The sequence below is a fragment of the Diorhabda sublineata genome, chromosome 2 (genome assembly GCF_026230105.1).
Source record: "Diorhabda sublineata isolate icDioSubl1.1 chromosome 2, icDioSubl1.1, whole genome shotgun sequence".
Classification (NCBI taxonomy): domain Eukaryota; kingdom Metazoa; phylum Arthropoda; class Insecta; order Coleoptera; family Chrysomelidae; genus Diorhabda; species Diorhabda sublineata.
Genome location: NC_079475.1, coordinates 22,290,593 through 22,312,897, shown reverse-complemented (window position 1 = coordinate 22,312,897; position 22,305 = coordinate 22,290,593). Strand labels below are relative to the sequence as shown.

General features: G+C 28.9%; 2 protein-coding genes across 2 annotated transcripts; one reads left to right on the top strand and one right to left on the bottom strand.

Moving 5' to 3' along the window:
• Positions 1-708: 708 nt before the first annotated feature.
• LOC130452764 (F-box/WD repeat-containing protein 7) lies at positions 709-18,023 on the bottom strand. Its single transcript, XM_056792185.1, has 11 exons — positions 17,823-18,023; positions 15,809-15,963; positions 14,622-14,854; positions 14,014-14,127; positions 13,016-13,336; positions 12,405-12,644; positions 12,142-12,324; positions 11,390-11,571; positions 10,734-10,959; positions 9,663-9,873; positions 709-9,184 (listed from the first exon to the last, which is right to left on the bottom strand). The coding sequence occupies exons 2-11, from the start codon at positions 15,915-15,917 to the stop codon at positions 8,886-8,888; spliced, it is 2,118 nt and encodes a 705-aa protein (XP_056648163.1). The 5' UTR covers positions 15,918-15,963; positions 17,823-18,023; the 3' UTR covers positions 709-8,885.
• Positions 18,024-18,189: 166 nt separating this feature from the next.
• LOC130452695 (methylosome protein 50-like) lies at positions 18,190-22,133 on the top strand. The gene is made up of 5 exons (XM_056792103.1): positions 18,190-18,435; positions 18,489-18,643; positions 20,087-20,295; positions 21,483-21,607; positions 21,662-22,133. The coding sequence occupies exons 1-5, from the start codon at positions 18,297-18,299 to the stop codon at positions 22,024-22,026; spliced, it is 993 nt and encodes a 330-aa protein (XP_056648081.1). The 5' UTR covers positions 18,190-18,296; the 3' UTR covers positions 22,027-22,133.
• The last annotated feature ends 172 nt before the right edge of the window (positions 22,134-22,305 follow it).

The window sequence follows — 22,305 nt, the reverse complement described above, 5'->3', positions numbered from 1 at the left end:
ATATATGGCAATTTGTGAAGCTTCAAAGAAAATGTTTTAAGAAATCTATTGACAGTGACTACTTTACTATAATGAAAAACTGCTCAGAGGTTATCACAAATCCATATCTATTATTAAAACACATCCTGCAAAAAATCTTTCGTAGTTCTTGATTGTTAATGATTATAACTCCTTAATAAAGGAATTATCAACTCATGCAAATTAGTAAATAGATTAGCTTAAAACGGCAACAACTGGTAGTGATAGGTTCAAGTTTGTCAGAGGAAACGTTAAATTGACTGGACTTGGTCCCGTCTTCACAAAATTTTGAACAATTAAAAATTGATAAAATGTGCGTTTTTCAGATAAAACCTGAGTAATCGGAGACTACCAAATGTATTACAAAATATAATGAAGAAATTCTAATGTTCTGAGGAAGTATATTTGAAATGAAAGTTTCCTGGCTTTCTATTCAGCTAACTTTAACTGGTGTAAGTTTATTTCATATCAAAGTATATAGTTAGGCTCAGAAGTGTCTACATGGGGATAATAATACAACTCAGCATTTCACATTAGTATAGTGATTAGAGAATTTGTGGAATCAGTTCTATTTACATATATACATTAATTCCTGAGAATAGCGATCTGCCAAAAAAACTCTAGGTATTTAATATTAGTATAGATGTTGGGATATAGATGTTTGGTAGGACTAAATTTATTTGAATGAACTTATCATCAACAACTTTTATTTTTATTGATGTGTTTCCAAAATAGGAGAACAAATTCACAAAAAACACATGCACATAATTAACATAAATATGAATGAAACCAAAAAGCTCTGTTGGTCTTAAGAAGCTTTAATAGACTAAATATGAATTTTGTTAAGTGGGTTCAAAGATATGAATACGAATGTTGAAGCTTCCACAAACGAGTATTTTTTTGATATACATAAAACAGTTGATCTTTACAGAAATAAATGGCAATATTTTATTAAAAGATATATTGGACAAAACAGTAAAATCGTTGTGATGTGATGATTCTTTTATATATATATTTATTTACAGTTTGTTGAGCTAAGACGAGAATATTGAGCTTTAACCACAAATATTTTATTAACGTTTACAAAAATTACAAAACAAAATTACACTGGAGAAAGATAATACTTTGCAGGATTCAGATGTAACTACGAGAAAAGCTGCAGTTTCGCACTTTTGACCGTACAGATAATTAATTTTATCTCTACTTTTTTGGAACAAAAGCTGTTTAATATGGAAAAATTGACTTCCCAGATTTCAAAACACCCAAATAGAATCCACTGATTTTAATTGAACAGGTATTAAAGAAAAGAAGAAGGATGGTATCCCGGCGCCTCTCTAAGTCAGCAAATTATCAACAGAAAAATAATATACCAACTATCGAAAGAAAAATATAGAAAAATTATTATCCAGAAATGATAATCGAAAATAGATCCAAATTAATTGAGGAACAGACAGAAGCTATAAAAATATTATAATAGAGGAAAATGATGGAAATACATACAAGAAAAAGGTAAAAATAAATCGTCTTTTGCAATAACAGAAGGTTTAATAAGGACTTACAATATATTTGGAAGAATCCTATCAAAAACAGGAGAGTTAATTGTTTGACATGTATGGAAAGTATGTATTAAGTTTTAAAGACAACTAAGTAGTGAATGCTGAATGCCATTATAAAGTATTACCTATCTGCATTAAAGTATTTTTTATGGAATTAATACAATTAAAACTTAGGTGGTAAGATTCTCATCTAAAAATACCGTATTACTAACTTACTATCAGTCTCTCTGGTGCATTATTTACAAATAATCTTAGGAATAGAGATTCGCCTAATTATTAGTAAAAGAGAATACGAGTACCGTTTTTCAAAATTTTTACATCTACACAGATTATGCCCATAAAATAGCATATAAATCTGTTGAAAAAATATTTTTACAAGCTCATTTTATTGCATGGAAATTGTAGCTATGATGCAAACTGTTTCAAAATATAATTCTCTTCTAGTGGTAGTTATATTATAGTGTTTCAGTAGGAGGAAAATTGAAAATAACTGCCAAAAAAATATGGAAAAATATATAGTGGTACTCATATGAAATATGAAGATATTTTCCATGTTAGGAGCGATTGCGTGAAATATTTTTGGAATTAGCAAATTGGCAATTAGAACAAAAAAAGAACAGTGAGAACAAACATACTGCTTAATATGTAAATGTTCATGTTTGTATTTCGGTTATTAAAAAAAAATTTGTATATGCGATATTATAACTTTTTCATATCAAAAATGCCTAAACTCTCCAGGAATACAATATATTAATTTCTAAAGCTGATAGTATATACAAAAATAAAACAAGTACATTTTTTTTCTAAAGCTCAATAAAAGATATAGACCCCCAGAAAAGGATGAATGGAGAACCTTTTTTATCAAAAAGTTTTGATACAGGAGTTCATATTCTGGGACTGATTATAAAGAGATAATTGATTCCATGTTATCATCAAACGTATCCCGTATGAATATACAGTAATTTTGGGAGAATTATTATTATTACTATTATTACGTCACAATTTTTCAATTTTAATAATTAATTTCAACATTGTTTTGAATTAATTTGAACCCAAAGGTATACGTGTATTTTACTACAATCAAGAATGTAATTTTTCTCTTATTCTCCAAAAATATCCTATATTCTCATGGATCGGGATAATCATAAGATTTTTATAATAAAATTATCCTCCCTTAATTGGTTACTTCTGCCTTTTTCAGAATTATGGTACTCTTATTTTTGGAAATACTATCGACTTTAGCAATTCATGTATATAAGTCTAAACCGCATTGCTTGCAAAATTTTATTAGTTATTTAAAAAATTTGAAAAGCGGTACTAGTATAACGTTTTCAAAATATATTTACTGGCAAAAATTGATCATCGTGGTAAGTACAATATCTACAAGGCTTTAAAAAGATGGAAATATTCCAAGTCATACGATTTCAAATTAAACATTACTTATTATATTTTATCATTCTCATGAGCCCATCTCAACTTATTTTAATGGAGAGTACATTCAAAATCCTCACTATATGTACTTAGTTATTATTGATTGATATAAGTTGAGTACATGTGAACAACTTCTACATTTTTGCAAAACATGAAAAATAAGGACTAACCTTTTGTCATGTGTTGTCTATTACCACCGCCAATAAATTCATATACAAAGTTGAGAGACTTACCTGTACTAGAGCATAGGTATACCATACTCAAAACATACATTAGTCGACAAAAGATTTTTGGTAAATTCGATTATTGAGGAATTATGTATATGTATGTGTGATATCAGCTACAGAACCTGGGAACCTATAACTGGAGAAGTTCTGATGATGTATCAATCTAAGTAAGAATAATCAACGAATGTTAACAGGAGGTCTATCGGGACACGGTCGCCTAAACAAACACCTGAAGATGCTAGACCTAGCAGATAATGCAGCGTACAGATCTTGTTGAAGAAAAGATCGAAACCTCTATCCACATTCTCTCGAAATGTGAAACACTAATGAACTCCAGAGCACTACACCGAAGATCTCTGGCAATTAAAGCCATCCCACATTCTAGATTGTTTAAAAGGAGTGGGATTAATGGATCAGCTGTAAACACTGGGTTCTCCAGTATCGCAGCAAGAAAGATAGACACAATAGATCCTTTGGGTCGCAGTGTATTCGAAACCACAAATCTATATACAAATACAAGTAGATTTTAAAAATTAACTGATTTTGAAAACCAAGCTAGTATTGATTGTGGACTCACTGGATCCCACTGTAGTACGGGATACATTTACAAGTACTGTTGCGGATCTTAAAAACAAGTATTCTACCAGGAAAGTGATGTACATAAATAAAGTAAAACCATGGATCAATAATGAAATAATCTCTTTGATTAGATATAAAAGCAAATTGTGGTGGAAGTACAAGCGCACGGTCAGTCAAGCTGATTTTGAAATTCACAAAAATTTTGCCATAGATTTAGAAAAATTAGAGAAGTGTATGAAGAGTCTATAGTATGCAGCGACAACCCTAAAAAATTATACAAATACATTCGATCATCATCGCCATCAAAAATATCCATTCCTCTAATAAAAAATGATGATGGTATGGTTTGTCAACTGACGAAGTTTTGGCAGACACTTTTTCTAAGGTTTTCTCTACCGAAAATATCCAAAATAATTTATACCCGACATTCTGCCCACAAGAGTAATTTCATCCTTAGAGCAACTTCATTTTACTCCTGAAACTGTCAAATGTCACCTTCAAAAATTTAAAGACAACTCTTCTCCCGGTCTTGATCTAATCTCCTCTATTTCTAAAAAGATGTTGTAATGCTCTCGCTCATCCTTTGTAATAATGTCCTTGTCATTTAATACACACATACTATTTGTAAAACAGCCTCGGTAACACCAATTTTCAAGAAAGGCAATAAACTTGACCCCAATAACTACAGCCCCATTAGCCTTACACCAATTATCTGTAACGTTATAGAATCTATAATATCAGAATATGTCCTGAATATATACTGAATACCTGAACAACAACATGGATTTGTAAAAGGACGTTGTAAAATGACGAATCTTCTTTGGTGTGTTAATGAATGGACAAAATCTAAGACAAGACAAGATTACTGTATAAATTGGAACATCTTGGCATAAGAGGTGATCTACTGGAGTGGATTGACTCATTCTTAACAAACAGAAAGTTCTGTGTGAAAGTGGGAAATTGTTTCTCAACTGAGAAGCCCGTATTAAGCGGTGTTCTGCAGGTATCAGTACTGGGTCCTCCCTTATTTATAATATACGCAAGTGACCTCCAATTTCATATTCAATACATTTCATATGCCGAAGAGTCGAAAATATTCGCTGATTCATCTCTTCATATAAATCTTTAGGAAGACTTGGATTAGATATCTAAGTAGTGCTCGGACTGGATGTTGCCTCTTACTTCTGATAAGTGTGTAGCTCTTTACTTAGGCAAAAACAATCTGAGACATACATACTTCTTAAACAGTCACGCCTTAAATGAAGTGAATTCTCATAATGATCTCGGTGTTACAATTACTACGGATTTGAGTTGGTCCGAACATGTTATAAGTATTGCCAACAAAGCAAAAAGTAAGCTGTATCTCCTACGCAAGTCTTTTGGAAGGATATCATTACATAATTCAACTCGTTTATATAAAACTTATATTCGCCCAATTATGGAGTATTGTGGAACTGTGGAGTGTCTGGAACTAGTGCGGGATAAAGATCTTGAAAAAGTTCAGCGTCGATCAACCAGACTATCCTTCAGGCGTACAAGACCTAGTTATACAGAATGACTAAATATAATGGATTTACTGATCTTTGAACAACGTCGTGTTCGTGGGGATATGATAATCACCTATCGCATTTTAAATTTCAATTATGGTAACTTGAGAAACATATTTAATGTTGACCCTGATAATCGGCTTCGAGGACACAGATGGAAATTGAAAAAAGAAATATTCACTTGTTGGACAAGGCAACATTTTTTATGTAATCATGTTTTTTCAACATGAAATCATCTACCTGAGGATATTGTAATGGCACCGTCTCTCAATATTTTTAAGAATAACTGGACGCTTTTCTATTTTCTAATTAAATCTTTTTTTTTTCCTTGTAATTTTTAATTTTCTAACTAGGTATTTTAATTACTTTAATTTTTGTAATATATACAGTATATTCAGGGCTTACGGATCTTAGGGTCCTGTCCGTACCTTATTGTAATAATTATAATAAATAACCGTACTTTCGGCTAGGGAAACAAGAAATTGTTCTTGTAGCTATAATATATATGCATAAAAAATAATCCAAGTATGACATCCATGTTAAAATCCATTGGTAAATCGATCATTTTTAGCAATATTAAGAGAACTGATTCCTTCTAGTCCTATCTCTTGTAACTTAAAACTATGGTCTGGTATAAAAATACATCTAGAGAACTGCACGACGTCTCTTCCTATATATCTATCAATCCGATTTAAAGTGAAATTCGTTTAGATAAAATATCTTTGTGGATATTTCCATCTTATTACATCAGAATAATTTATAAAAAACTGATTGCTGTTTAAAATGCTTCGCTAATATCTCACTTAGTCACACAAAAATCAACATGAAAACAATAATAATTATCGTCATCGAGTATTGAATATAGACTGATAACACTTATAATTATAGGGTACAACTTTATTGCCAGATAGAACTTAAAGCTGACAGCAATAAATAAATTAACAAAAAACTGGCACTTTTTCTACTACAAGAAAAATATCCTGACATCCTCTACAGAATTGATTGGGAATCATTTTCAACAAAATATTTATGATAACAATGGAAAAAGAATTTCACCCGTAAAAAATCTCCAATCTCCGTCTATAATTCATTTCTAGCTATACTCACAAATCGTACATATAAAGGAAAAAATAACAGGGTTTGTACTTACTGATTACCAAATAATAATAAAGAAAAAAAGAAAAGCACCAGATTTAGTTTTACAATTTTATGAAAGTCATCTTATACACTAAAAGATATTTGTTGTCAGAATATCAAATGTCATGTTGGCTACATTTAAATCACTCGATTAGATTTGAATAGTATCACAGTTAAATCTTCCAGTATGTAGACAAAAATTTGAAAAAATTCCAACTACGACAGCTAAATATATTTTAATTTTTTGTTTGTATAACTCCAACTACTAGTGGTAATGATACGATTACAAAATATTTCAAGTTTGGATATAGTTAAGTAATATAAATGGTAATCCAAAATTATGTATATTAATTTCTAGAGCCCAAAAATAGCGTTAATTATTTTCTATTCTAAAACGGAATAATAAGGGAAATACAAACCTTAGTAAATTGAGAACCTTATTTATCAAAATATCTGCACAAATAGTTTTGATTTCTGAGTCCATATTTTCATTTTAAAAAACAATATTATAATTTATTTCTTATCACCAACTACACCATACCATATGATTATTTAGTAAGTTTGGTGTATCTGAAACGTAATGTTACAATAAAATGTATGGTAAAAAACAGAATCCAAAATTAAAAGCAATGGGGCGGATTACAACATAACAGTAACATCCTAATATCTTATTCTCCCTTCTTCAAAATATGAACTCCTTAATATAAACTATTTGATAGATAATTCAAGAAAAAAAGGGCTCAATTCACCTCTTTAAACAGTATCTTTACCTTTATTTTTAAACATACTATCAGCTCTAAAATTAATATATATATAATTCTCGACCACATTGTAGGTATAATAATTTTAACCTGCAGTCAAAAATTTCATTATAATTTGTAAGGTGATTATCATGATAATATTTGAATGGATGGAGGTGAAACTTTATCATTAGATACCAATGGGTTGCGTGAATGTACTCTTCTCAACTTGCCTATTTTATTTCTGCTTTTGTATAAATATATAATTTATTGATAAATATAAGGCTCCAATTTGTTAAGAAAATGTTAAAATAATATTTTACTTTAAGAAGTAATGAAGTGCCTTGTACTAAATGAACTACATAGATACATATCAAGTCATATTTTTGATAAATAAATTTGAGAAATGAAATTAAGAAAATTTACAAGTTTCAAACTTTTTCAAATCTTCACAAACTGGTAGTACTTAGAGTGATTCAAGTTTCTTAGATAACGGCAGTCTTCTATTTTCATGTATTAGACTGAAAGATAATTAATACAATTTTTTTATGGAATGTTCTTTTTATTTGGGATGATTGAGGTTTTGAAAGAAGTTGTTTATGAAATATACCTCTTACATCAATCCCAGAATCAGTATATTTTATCAAAATACATTTTCAAGTTGTAATTGGAAGTTATTAAATACAGGGCATAAAGTAAAAACCTGATGCAAGTTTTAATTTTTCTATGGCATCAAGTAGAAAAAATTATGCTTATGGTATCCGTACACTAATGCAAGCACTATGCTTTATTAAGATATAGTGTTAGAATTCTAGCTGTTTGGATATATTTCAGTTTTATGAGAAGGTATTTTTTATTTATTTTAAAGAATTTTGCGGCTCATAGGATATTTTTCCAACAATTTTTGTGATATATTTTTAATAATCAATTTTTTAAAGTGTCCAGACTACATTTTATTGAGAGTTTTCAAAGAAAATTGGAAAGAAGACGTTTTGTATGTATTAAATAAAATGATAAGAATTAATCACAAATTTTGGAAGATGACATGTTGAAAATAATATTCTTCCTTATAATAAAACACTTTTTCTACTTTTTGTATGCTCCAATGAGTTATGGTTTTTATCTAAATTAGGTCTACTATTTCTTTCTAATAATGCTTTAATATATCATTGCAAGTGAGTATTGATTCATTTGAACTACCGTATGTTTATTGTCATACGTTTGTAAATAAATATTGAAGTTTGGAAATTTCCCTTTCATATAGTTTCCCAGAATATGCAAAAACTCAATTTGGACTCAATAATAATTTGGACAGGAGGAATGAAAATAGATACCCGTCCAGGATGAAGTATAAAAATTAGTCAATTTAAAAAAAAATTAATATAATGTAAATTAAATCATATGAACTACTTTGCATTGGATTATAAAAAATGTTATTGCCTCATGTATGTAAATATATACAGTAATTCAAATTTATGATTTTTTTACTAGTTCCTAGCAGGCTTGAAAGCATATATTTTGATAAAATTCAATAACATTCTAAAATTCCATTAGTGCTTATTAGTAATTTGATAAACGGTTTTTTATTCTGACGACAAATACGACACGCCCACTCACAATCACACAACAAATTTTTTTAGTCCTTAACGATTACCTAGATGGCGTAATTGTACCATCACTATTATTTGATTCGACATCAAAGTTCAACACTAATAGTTTTGTTTCTTCAGTGCCGTTTCGACTACCAACAGCACAAACTAATTTCGTATCGTTTGCTCTGATACGCCAAACGACACCACCAGCTCCCCCGCTATCAAGAGCCACTAAATTCCGAATGAATTCGCCTGTTTGTACGTCCCAAAGTTTAACTGTTCCGTCGTCAGATGAAGTTATGACAAAACGTTTATTGAATTGTAGGCAAGTTACGGCAGACTGGTGCTTATATGGTCCTAGAACGTTATGGTTTTTATTTCTAATATTTCTTTTTATTTAACAACAAATATTAACTTGGAGGAAAGTAATCAAATTTTAAAAAATGAATATTAAGTGATTTTATGATTAAATCTCAATTTCAGGTCTGACTTTATTTATATATAAATTTAGTTGCAATAATGCTTACCAATCATAACATTGTACTTGTATAAAGAAATTAAACTAAACACAATCTAAAAAAACATCTACAAACATTAGTACACACAACAATCGAGAATTTTAAAAATATTACAAATGAATAATTTTATATAAAATTTTTATATTTTAGGATGCAAGAATCATCTAAATCCCTTTTATTCAGGCTTATTTTTTAAATAAATCTTTCAATCATAATAAAAAAACCTAAAATTAAATTCAAATAGGTCAGGTAATTCCAATGAATCTTTATCGTCCCATCCAAAGTCAAAGTTTTCTATAATTTATTATAAAACTTACCTGATAATGTTTGAAGACATTGTCCAGTCACAATATCCCAAACTTTAACTGTAGAATCTGCATTCCCTGAAACGAGTATGTTATTTCTTAACTCCATACCAGAAGTTAAAGACTGATGACCCATCAATGTATGTTTACAGGCACCTGTTTCTACTTCCCATACACGTATACTTGTATCCAGTGAGCCACTCACCACGTGAACACCATCAAACTAGGAAGATACAAAAAATGAGATCAGAATGAAATATAATTGAAAATTAATAACATGAATAGCAGTTTGTTCTCATTTACAGGTTGTTATCACAATTAATCGGAATTCCACTGTAGCAAGCAGCGATCATGTAGTGAGAATCACTAAACCAATCTATCTCAAACTTGTACAGGAACTCGACAAAAAACTCAAACCTTTTACTAAGTAATCATGGAATAAAATATGGAGTATTATTATAAAGTCTATGTATGAAAGCTCTAAAAATCCAATTTCATCATTCAACATAAAAAGAATAAAAGAAATGGTATAAAAATACATAAATGTACATTTGTCGACAAGGAACTTATAATCAGAACATATAACGTAACGTTTATGCACTTGTTTGCTTTTTTAATTTTATTAAGGATAATAGTCAAAAATCTGGGAAAAAAGTTTTGGAATAAGTTGTAATTAATTTGGAAATATTTTCATATTGCAGGATCTGGAATTGAAGAATATTAATTAGGTTAACACCAATAAAAAATAATTATTATAATATAAATATAATGATTACCACTGAATACCACATGTGTTGAAAGAAAATAATTTTAGTATGTAAATGCACAGTTAGAAAACATAGATTAATATAATAATGTAAATCCTAATAAATAACATAGTATAAGTACTTAATGTTTAATCATTGATTACACAACTACAATCAAACAGATATACAGTCTTTTTATTGTAATAAAGCGGAGTTAGAACTTTTCTTATGTTTTCGTCTCCTCAAGAGGGAGCACAATTTGACTTAAAGAAAAAGAAATTGTTTTACAATAAAAAGGAAGAGCAACCACGCTAATGAATTAGCAAAATACACTCACTTGTAAAGAATAAACTCTATTAGTATGTCCTTCTAAAGTATGCAGACACTCTTGTGTATCAGGATTCCATACTTTAACCATGAAATCGTAGGCACCAGACACTACCAATCTACCATCATATTGAACACATCGGACAGCGGCTACATGCCCCACAAGAACGTGAAGAAAACTGCCAGTTTCTATATCCCAAACTCGTAAAGTTGCATCCCGAGAGCCACTTACAACTCTGAAACAAAATATGTTATTCTTTTAATTTGATATGTGGTTGATTTCCCATAATTGTATATAAAATGCCAATCTTTGAGAAAACAGTTTCCTCAGTATGACAACCATTTCTTTGATGTTTTTTTCTCTTGATGTTCATTCATTCAGTCAACAAGTTTATTCCAAACAAGTCCATCTAAAGTCTTGTACACTTTAATGGGTTTCTGGGGTATCTTGCTCATATAATATCTTTGTTTTTTTATATCTCGAATTAGTAATCAATGACAAATTTCTCATAACAATATTGCGAATTTCTTCAGAAATAACATAAATATGTATTAATATTAACACAAAGTGAGTAAAAATAGAGAATTTCATTAAAAAGTAGAAATACAGATTTTTATAATATTTAAGTTTCCACAATTTTTTTATAAATAAAAGAACATACTAACTTTTTTCCATGCAGATGCATACATCTAACAGTAGAAGTATGTCCATACAAAGTGTGCATACAAACACCAGTATCGGCATCCCAAACTTTTAATGTTCTATCCGTACTTCCACTAATGATGGTACTTCCAGACATCTGTGAAGACCAAACCCCGCCCGTGTGTCCCACAAGCGTTCTTAAGCACTTAAACAATAGATAAATCAGTAGGTAATACCATATTGTTAGCAAAATGACAACAATGTACATTTCATAATTTACAATGTACATTTGAATTTTCTCAACAAATTATTCATTAACAAAACTGGTTTCTGAAGTGTTTTTATTGAACAAAATATTTAATACAAAAGAATGAGTTTGTCCCATTTAGTTTGATGGAAAATTCAATATGAGGGTTTGTTCCATGTTAATGTAAATATTAATCATAACTGGTTGCAGATTAGAGGTGGATAATAATAGATAATATTAAAAGTAAAACTCATACTTGAAATACATAATTATTAATAAAAATAAGAACTATAATTTAGACATACAAATGAATATTTTTTGCACGAATACATACTTTTGAAGCTTGATATTTTACATTTGTCACTTAATATATATTATATGTTTAAGTTTAATTTTACTTTGAGGCGAATTTGATATATTTAAATAACATATTGAAAAAAAAAATGTTTAAAAATTCATTTGTATATGGTGTTATTTTTATAAACATTGATTACATTAGTGTAGAATATATGTGTATGTTAAAAGTACCTTTCCAGTTGTAGCAGACCAAACTTTTAAAGTATTGTCATCTGAGCCACTAACTATTCTATTGCCACAGAACTGAAGACATGTTATCACGTGGTCATCATGACCTTTCAACACTTTTGGCATTCTATTTAACGGAGATGATCTCCAATTCATTTCTATTGTATGTTGTCTCATGAATGTAGCCTAGAAGTAAATATAAATATAAAAAATGATAATATTTTTTAAATAAGAGCAATATTAAAATAATAGAGATTTTTATGTACCTTCCAAGGACTCATATGTGTTGGAGACCTAGAAGACATTCGTTTTTTCGGTATTTCTTCAATGCCTGCCTGTTTACATTTTTCTTTCCACAACAAATTGTCATCTGCTAATACGCGCCAACTTCGGCACGTTTGTGCAGCTCTTAAAAGATCCTTGGGTTCCAGAAATGATAAAACTTTTAAAGCTAATTCTTTTGGTAACAATGATATAAAATCCCTTTGAAATTGTGGTTCAATAACCTAAAAATATGCATAAATGAATTCTATCTATTTAAGCATAAAGAAATAATAAATTCATATTAAAAATTGTTGAACGACTGATTGAATAATTATAAAGTTTTACACAAAAAGATCCCTTCGTCAAAATTGTTATTTCAATGTTTTTATTAGACTGGTCTGACCACTCTTAGCTCCAAATTGAAATATTTAAGGATTAACCACCTTCTCGTGCTTTATCTACAAGAAGTGTGTGAACAGATTTGAGGAAACTTAACTACTCAATATAGACTTACAAAATCAATTCCAGATTCAAATATTTTTTGTGATCAATAAAAATTATGAAACTACTGGTGTATCAATTATAATATCAATATATGAAAACAAATTCTTACCTGCATCATATGCCTTACTTGTGTTGGTTCGCAGCTAGCAATCAACTCATTTATGGCCATAATTCTCTCTGCATTTGACCACGTAGTGAATCTATTTAACCAAATAGACAAGTCTGGCGGTGGATTATCTTTTGTCGGTATAGTGGCTCTCGACCTACCGCTAGCTGGTGTAATGCTACCTGAGAAGCTTTGTGATGAGCAAGAACTATTTGTTGGGGTAGCAGAAGCGCCATCACTACATAAATTTGACGAATCACATTGGATTCTTTTACAAGGTAATGACAATGACAATCCATTATTGACGTCCAATTTGCGTTTACGCTTAAAATAAATTGAATGATACTCAATGCAATATATTCACAAAGATTTTAGAAACAACGTTTATTGTAATTATCAGAGAGAAGATTAGTCATATATCATTTGTTAGTCACCATAAGAAATGGTACCAACTCCAATGAAAATATTCATCATATCACAAAAATGGCTATCTTACCCATATTGACATCAAATTTAGTGATAACAATAAATATAATCTGGGTTATTTGTGATATACAGTACAGTTTAAAGAACAAATTAAAAAAGCATTCTAAAAGTAGGTTGAAAAGCTTTAAAAAATGTATATGAATAAGCATCTATATTTATTTAACTAAAAATAAAGACACAACAGATAATAACTTCCTGTTCAAAATCAAAACAATATTTTAAATTAATGAAATATGATTGGATGACTTATTTGAAAAATATATTTGTTTTTTATTATTCTCTTCTTTATTAACAATCTATGACTATAGTAACCTATATTTCTAATTTATTGTTCCTCTGTTGGGAGAATTGCTTTTTTCTTGAATTGTCCCTTGGTCTGTTGAAATTTGGATATAATGGTGTAAAAATAATATCCAAATTAATTACTTGATATTAAAATCCATTAAATTAACTACTCATACCTAAGTCCCTATCTGATTCTAGCATAGTTTTTTCAATAATTCAAATATACTTACCAAAATTCGTTCAATCGCACCAAAATAGTTTCTTTTCGATTGGGTACTTTTTGGGGTATTAGATTGGGTAATATTATCAATACTTGTTTCTTCATTGCTGGTTACATCTTCAGACTAAAAAACAAAATAATTGAGTAAACCATTTGAATTTGAATCTTTGAATGAGCTACTGTGTTCAATATAGCCATAATAAATCTAAACATGACTGTAGAGTGTAAAACTCAATTAAAACTTAATCAAATTCAACTTAAACTGTTGGTATACACTGTTGTATTTAATGGTATATAACTGATTTAAATTAATTTAGACAGTCTCTTCACCTAGTTCCATTCTTTATAAGACACCCACCCATTTAATTTTGAGTTTTCTGGTTATTTTTGTTTGAGCTTTTTGTTTTACCTTTCCTGTATTAATGACTTTATTCCCAAATCCTTGTCACAAGAAATTGATACAATCTTTGTACTATTAATGTGTAACTTTTGAATTGACCTCTACACATTTTATGTAGCTTCAAGTATGCATTTAATAAATTTGAAAACATACAACAAAACAGTATAATGCAAGAGCTATTTGAAAAAAATTGGGGTAGTTGATAAAAAAATACTCACATTATCATCAAGGAATTCCTGATCTAGACAATCTTCCCAATTATCATCTTTGCTATTGGTATCATCATCATCATCATCATCAGTGCCTTCATTATCACCAACACCATCTTCGCATTCTTCTACCAAACCAAGTTCATTCAAAAAGTTATTCTTTTCTAATTTTTCAACCTGATCTATATTATAGTTGTCGATTTGAAGATTTGACAATTGCTCTGTATTGCTTTGTGAAGTACCTATTGACATAAATAGAATAATATTCATAGAGTCTGTATATAGGGCACTAAAATAAGAACTTATGAATTGAAAATGGAAGGCCAAAATAGTTATAAATGTATCAAGGTACTAAAGTCAACTTTTTTGTTATAAAGCTGGAGATTAGTGACCGAGGCGTTTAGCCTTAGTAGCTATCTTTGGTGCCACAATACATTATATTTTTTTTTGTAATCGCCAAGTTTCAAAAATATTTGTGAAAATAATTGGAACTAAGGCGAGCAGAATATGTTATAAGTGTTGTGTAATAGAACAGTTTTAATTATTCGTAATGTTGAAAGTTTGTACGCTAGTTGATGTGTAATTAACTGCTGTAAAACATGAAGCTGATGACAGTTGAGTTTCTTCAGTGCCTAGGCAATGAAAAGCAATTTCTGCCGATTTCTATCGATCATTCAGAATTAATGTTTCACTTTACTACCAAATTAAAAAAAAAGTATTTGCAACAAAACATTCTTTAAGAATTTTTGTGGAATGATTATGTTATGTTGCCAAGCCATCAGGTTTACAAGCAAGAAATAGTATCTCTGGCTAAATCCAGAGAAAAGGGCAGATAGAAAGCAATTTGTAGGATTTTTGTTGTTAAATGTTGACTGAAGTCAAATGATAATTGCTTGACAGAAGTAGTGTAACTGTTTTACACAGTGGGAAATTCAAAAAGTCATAGACTTATTGACCCATCCATATGGTTATTCTCTTAAAAAGAAAAAGTCGTTGAAGTTACAAAAAACAAGCAATATGTTAATATTGATTACAAGAATCTCATACTTGTAAGAAAACTATGTATATATTAGTAAAATTGTATTTTCATATTTCAAGAACCATGTTATATTTTGGTACAATAAGAATATCATATTTTTTGCAAAATTTCAAAACTGCATGTTTCAATATTTAAGTAGTATTAAAAAAGTACTTACTAGGATTATTTTCAGCACATAAAGACTCCAAACAGACAGTTTCTGTAGGACTAGGGCTACTGCAGTCTTGTTTAGGAAGATCTGAATTTATACTGATACATTCTGCCATTCTATCAATTTACGTCAGGCGTTAAGCAACAATTCAATCATATTTCCTAAAAAAGGTAATTATCAATGTAACATATTGTATATTTTGAATGTCAATAAGTTTTATACAGTGCTGGAATGAATAGAACAAAAATGTGTATTATAAATTATATATTTGCACTTGATTGATAATTTAGTCGGTTTTTTTTTATAAAGGCTGTTAAAATTTGGGTATAGATATTAATTTAATGATACAATAAGTTGTTTCGAAACTTTAATTCTGTTAGGTTGGAGGAAGATTATCATAAATGATAAATTAGGTGTCAAAATTAGGTTGGCTGGACCAAAATCAAGCTCAATCATTTTTATTGATGTGAAATTATGTGTGCTTGTATTCTTTAAAATAGTGAGAATCCTAAATATTTTTGCCTCTGTAATCTAATAGCCTCTATATACAGTAAATGGCGAGAGAACCAGCTTACATTAAAAAATATTAGTTACTTATTAATTTATTTTCTCAATAAATATTCCAAATTACAATAATAAACAAGTTTCACAATAAAAAGTATTACTTTTTTAAATTTATGTAAATACCATTTACCATCAATAATAAATTCTAATTTCACTTTATTCAATAGTTTCTGTCAAAAAACCAAAGTAGTTCTTTATATTCTAATAGCTATAAGCATATGTAGACACCAGACTACAGTCTGCTGTGTCCTGATATATGACAAACTCAAAGGTCCCCTAAAACTTGATCCCCAAGTACTTCACTACTTTGAGTGCACCATTGACATTGTTTCATTTTCTAAATGGGTATTATCTAGTTCAATTGACATGTGTTGATAATTCTTTTTAGTAATGATTTGATCCACCATATTTGATCTAAGTTTACAACTTTTTCTGCCTCTTCTTCATGGGTTTTGCCCATGTCCCATAAGCAAAGATATACTAGATCACTGCACATAATAACTATAAGACTGAATGTTCTACAATTTCCTCAATATTTTCAATTTTAATAATTTCTTAATATTATTTTCAGTATTTGGAATCACAATAATTTTTTTATATCTGACCTTGGCATTCGAAAGAGAAAATAATTGTTATTCTCATCATTACCATACAATATCTCAGTATAATTAGTTTTAATTTTTGTATATAGACATTTTTGTGATATTTGAACTAACATTTACAATGGCTAATTTAATTGAATGATAAATATTTTCAAGTTATCTACATGTTAATTAAAAGCATATAATCAAATATGTAATATTTATATCACGGAACAAAATTAACTATTTTAACATTGATTTGAATATGTACAAACTTTAAAACTATAAAGGTACATAATACTGATATCTATATAAATATTTTCAAAAATATTTTAATTATTAAAAGGAAATCTTATCATTGAACAGCTATTGAATTTTATAATTCTAGATTATTTGAATCATGAAATTATTAATATACAAATAAACATTTTGATGCAATTTCGACAGCAGTTACAATTCCACAAATCTACATCTCAAGTATCATTGCAGTCTTCTTCCAGATGTAATGTGTGTTTTATAAAATCTATCAATTTCACCAATAATACAATCCCTAATTATTTTTTCATGTGTTTAACAATAAAATAACCACCTTACCTATAATCTCTTAGCCATACTATACTTACATGCGATTTGAACAAAAAAGTTATCAATTGAATAGAGCAAAATATTTTTTCTTGCTCAAAAGGTACATTTTATCGAAAAAGTGGATAGGTGAGTTGAGTTCAAATTTTATTTGTAATAATGTCTTTTACGTATCAAATAATTAAAATATTTGGTGTTCCTAAAGTAAATAAACGATGCAAATGGTGGAAAATTCGAACCTAGGTTTTTTTATTCAGGAATGATTATTTTATAAATACATTTGTATCACTTACCCTGCTTTTCCTTTGGATTAACATAACAGGTAAAACGTAGCCTCCTAGGTCCCCTTTAGGACTTAATTTTAGGAATTTTATTTTCTCCGTGCTCGTTTTATGATAAATGAGCCACTCTGTTTGTCTTCTGTCAACTTTAGTTGAACCAATTGTAAACTGACGTTCGCGTCCTGTACTCACGACTAATCTATTGCACACTGCGCTTGCTTCTAAAATTTGGTTAGGAAACGTGAGTTTTCCATAGAGATATTACCTGTAATATCTCTATGGAGTTTTCTCACCTACCAATAGTTCCAAAACCATAGATATAGTAATTGTTCAAAACCTTGATCTTACCGTCCCAAAACAAACATTTTTGAACTAGTGCAGAAGTTTATACCTAGATCAACCACATGTTTATACTACACGAACCAGAGTTTAGAATAGTATTTTAACCTTAATTTTTTTATTGTCGGTAAATTAAATAATTTCAAAATGTTTAATGAAATTAAAGATAATGGTTCTATTAGAAATGTAATTAATTCTCCAAATAGACCTATGGAACCAAGAAATCATTTTTCAAAAACACCTATCATCTACGACAGTTTATTCTTTATAAGCTTCAACACAACAGGTGGATGTTGAAATTATTTAAACATTTTTAGTTTTAATAAGAACAAATTTTAGGAAATTGTATTCTTGGATCGTCGGCAGTAGATAATACTTTTTGGGAAGGTACATTATTGTATTTCGAAAATGATAAGGAATTAGAACAGTATAATTATTGTGGATCTTATATTCATAGCACTACTTCAGATGGAAAATTTATCAATGAAAAAATGGTAAATAAATAAGTTGTTTTCTTTATCAAAGTATGTCTTTTTAAATAACTAATGTTCTATATAAATAAAAGATACAAAAACTGAAAATTAAATGTGACCTTAAAAATAACACAATGCAATAATATGTTTGCAAAGTAAATAATGAATAATACTCTCATAAATAAAGTTTTTTGGTAAAAAAATAATCTTTTTTTCTAAGAAATAATAATTTATTCATATATTTGTAGTGTATTTCACAACATATATATATATATATATATATATATATATATATATATATATATATATATATATATATATAAAAGCTGTTTCTTATTGGGAACGTGGCAAGGAAACACTAAAGTGGACTAACTTTAATATATTTTCCAAGCTTTGGAATACTCATTTATTCATCGTATGGAACTGAAATTATGGTCAAATACATTAATTGAAATATTTCAATTAATCAAAATTTCTATCAACGTCAATTTGAATATTGAATTTTATGAGTTTAAGATTATATATATATCTGTATATATATATATATATATATATATATATATATATATATATATATATATATATATATATATATATATATCTTATTCTTTAGACCATTTGATACTGTTTATATTTATATGGAAATATTAGATAATTATCATTTAAATAAAAAAAATAGAACAATTAAACATTTGCTCACAGCCCTAACAATTTATCCTTACATCAATAACAATTGGTGAAACAAATTTAAAGGGAGAGCTTTGCATGGTTTTCTAGTAGAAAATTTAAACTTCACTAAACAATGCAACTTGGCTTTGCATGGTTTTAGAAAGGTTGGATAATTTTGGTTCATAACTTGTCTTCTCAAGTTTCAATTATGACTCTAAATTTTCATTTGTAAGTTGATTTATTACTTTACTTTAAATTATATTCATGCAAGAGAACATTTGCTTGCAGGAATATGTTGATCCAAAGATAGTTAACACTCCAAATGCCAACTTCTTCACCTCACTATAGCAATCTGGAAGGCTATTTCATATGTCGAATCTAAGAGCCTCATCTCGCGGCATTTCTTTCAGAACTGTCGATGTTTGTTGTGTCATGTACATATATTTCTAGACCTCCAACTCTTTTAACTTGGTTTCCAACTCTGTAAATTTTCCACTCCACAAAGCTTTACTTTTCAAATCGATTAATTGCATTTCGTGAGACCCAGTTTTCAAATGGCTAAATGTAGATTTCGTTACTATTTGTGTTGAGAGGATTTCCTATGAATGTGTGTATGAGTGGTTTTGTTAGTTTTGAATTTCTCAAAAATTTTTTGTTTTTTGATAGAATTAATAATAATTGCATATGAAGCTAAAGAGCCCCAGGTTGCTAACTCCTAGTTTAGACCCAAATATGTAAAAATTTTGTACACTTATATGGAACTGAATAACTTAATTTGTTTATATTTGGTTTTAGATTGCATTAGCAGATGATACAGGTCACATAAATGTACTGTCTATTGATGAAGATAATTCTATCAGAACTACTAATTATTTCCGACTTGCTGATAGAGTTCCTCAAGTAGATGTTTGGGATAACTCTTCTAGAATTTTAGGATGTGGCAACAAGTCAATTTATATTTTCGATTTCAAATCAAGTGATACAAAACCTTTGCAAAGATATGAGTAAGTATATCTTTATTCATAAGTTATCCTTAAATACATATTTGTGTGTTTAAACTAATTGAAGAAAAACATAATATGCAATTCAATGAGGATAGTCAAGTAAGAGTGATGTTGACTATATTTTTCCAAAATACTTTCATTTGGAATAAAAAATGATTGTATAAAGTAGGGTAGATATATTGCTCCAGGGAACTATTTTTAGACTAAATCATTAATCTTAATTTGGACTCCACTAGCTGTTCAACTAGAGAAAACTTGAAGATCTAAGATAAAATGAGGGGAAAGCTAGAAACGTCTATAAACGTTTATTGAGGCACTTGAAAACTATTGCTAAACGCAGTTCAAAATTAATGTAAATTACTAAAATCATTAAAAAATATTTCAATTAGTTGTTGTGGGGTACAAAATGCTTTTTCATAAGTTTTTGTATGATTTGTGAACTTATTTGATCGATGTGCGATGTAAGAAGTGCGAAATTTCCTCCTGGAAAAGTGGCTTAGTCGATTTTTTTCCACTATGCAATTGTTTGGTCAGTGTAGACAAACGGTAATTATAATATAAAACGCAGAATATTGGAAACTCTGACTAAAGCTCTTTGCATCTAATGAATAGAGGTTACCTTTACCAACAGCTTTAAGTTTGTTCATATACCTTTCACCTAACACATTCTGTAAATTGTTTGAAAGCTTACTTGCAGTCTCATTGGAAAGAAATACTCAGTTTTAACTGTATTAGTTCTACTGAAACAGATCTAAAAAGTCTGAAATCCTGTTACCATCATGAAACAAATGAACAATACAAAACAGCTCTCAATATTGGAAAACTCTAAAAAACACAAGTACATACAAGAAAGTAAATTGTTTTCCCAGGGCCGTCAATTTGACGTAGACCAGCTGTTTTCGTGGATTGTATATTACAGTTTAATAGTAAACATTCTCTAGAGATAATGAAGAATATTGGGTGTTACAGCAGTGACCTAATGTTTTTTCATGATAATGTTGCTATAGGAGGAAGTAGATGAAAAAGAATCTAAACATAACACAAGCTATGCAGAAGTAACTACAAAGCCACAGTAACTAATAAAATAGAAAAAAATACTTAACGAAAATGTATGAGGCTGATTAGCATGTTACTTTTCCTTTTTTGTTTAGTAATACTATATACTGAACTCTATTCTTGTGTTCTAGGTGGTTTCATTGTGATACAATAAATTGTGTAAATACATTAAAAAAAGACACAAACTTATTTCTGTCAGGAGGGAGAGATAGATTAGCTTGTATTTGGGATATGAGAGATCCTGTTGCTGCATCTTGTAAGTATAATTGAACCACACCAATTGAAAAAGAAAGTTTAATTTTTGTTTTAGTACTTTACACAAATGAATTTTCATCTGTCACAAGTATAGCATGGAATCAACAGGATAACAATTACATAGTTACAGGTACACAGGCAGGTGATGTGTATCTTCTAGATAAAAGGGAACCAAAAGAATTTTTATCTGTACTCTATTGCTTTTCTGCTCCAGTTAATAGAATTTGCTTCAAAGACAGTTCAAATTTTGCAGTTTGTGGGGATACAAATGAAGTTTTGATTATTAATTCCAAAACTAGCAATTTAGATATTGTTTATAGAAATGAAAAACATCAAGGCCACGTTAAAGGTTTGGCTTGGTATAATGATGTTTTGTATTCTTGTGGATTTAAACAAACCTTAATCAAACATGTAATTTAATATATATAATAAAATATATAATTTTGTAATTTTCATTAGTTTTAATCTTTATAAACCATTGTTTATATTGAATCAAAATAAAGTTTCATGTGATATTTTTGAAGATATGCATGTTTATATTATTCTTACGTATTGTTATGCAAGATTTTTATATCTTACAAGGCTCAGAATTGACCCCTGTAGGTGAATACTTTAATTAATTATCACAAAGCTTTAATATTTTTCCTCAAATTACTTATAATTTTTTTGTTTGTTTAAAGAAATTAAAGACAACGGCAA

What these genes read in the sequence shown, in the direction of transcription:
- LOC130452764 (XM_056792185.1), bottom strand. Translation starts at nt 15,917, where the DNA reads ATGGCAGAATGTATCAGTATAAATTCAGATCTTCCTAAACAAGACTGC. An exon ending in CACATATGAGTCCTTGGAAG is followed by an intron (nt 12,325 to 12,404) that starts GTACATAAAAAT and finishes ATTTACTTCTAG; the next exon opens with GCTACATTCATGAGACAACA. An exon ending in ATAGAGTTTATTCTTTACAA is followed by an intron (nt 9,874 to 10,733) that starts GTGAGTGTATTT and finishes GTATCTTCCTAG; the next exon opens with TTTGATGGTGTTCACGTGGT.
- LOC130452695 (XM_056792103.1), top strand. Translation starts at nt 18,297, where the DNA reads ATGTTTAATGAAATTAAAGATAATGGTTCTATTAGAAATGTAATTAAT. An exon ending in AATTTATCAATGAAAAAATG is followed by an intron (nt 18,644 to 20,086) that starts GTAAATAAATAA and finishes ATTTGGTTTTAG; the next exon opens with ATTGCATTAGCAGATGATAC. An exon ending in AGATCCTGTTGCTGCATCTT is followed by an intron (nt 21,608 to 21,661) that starts GTAAGTATAATT and finishes TTTTTGTTTTAG; the next exon opens with TACTTTACACAAATGAATTT.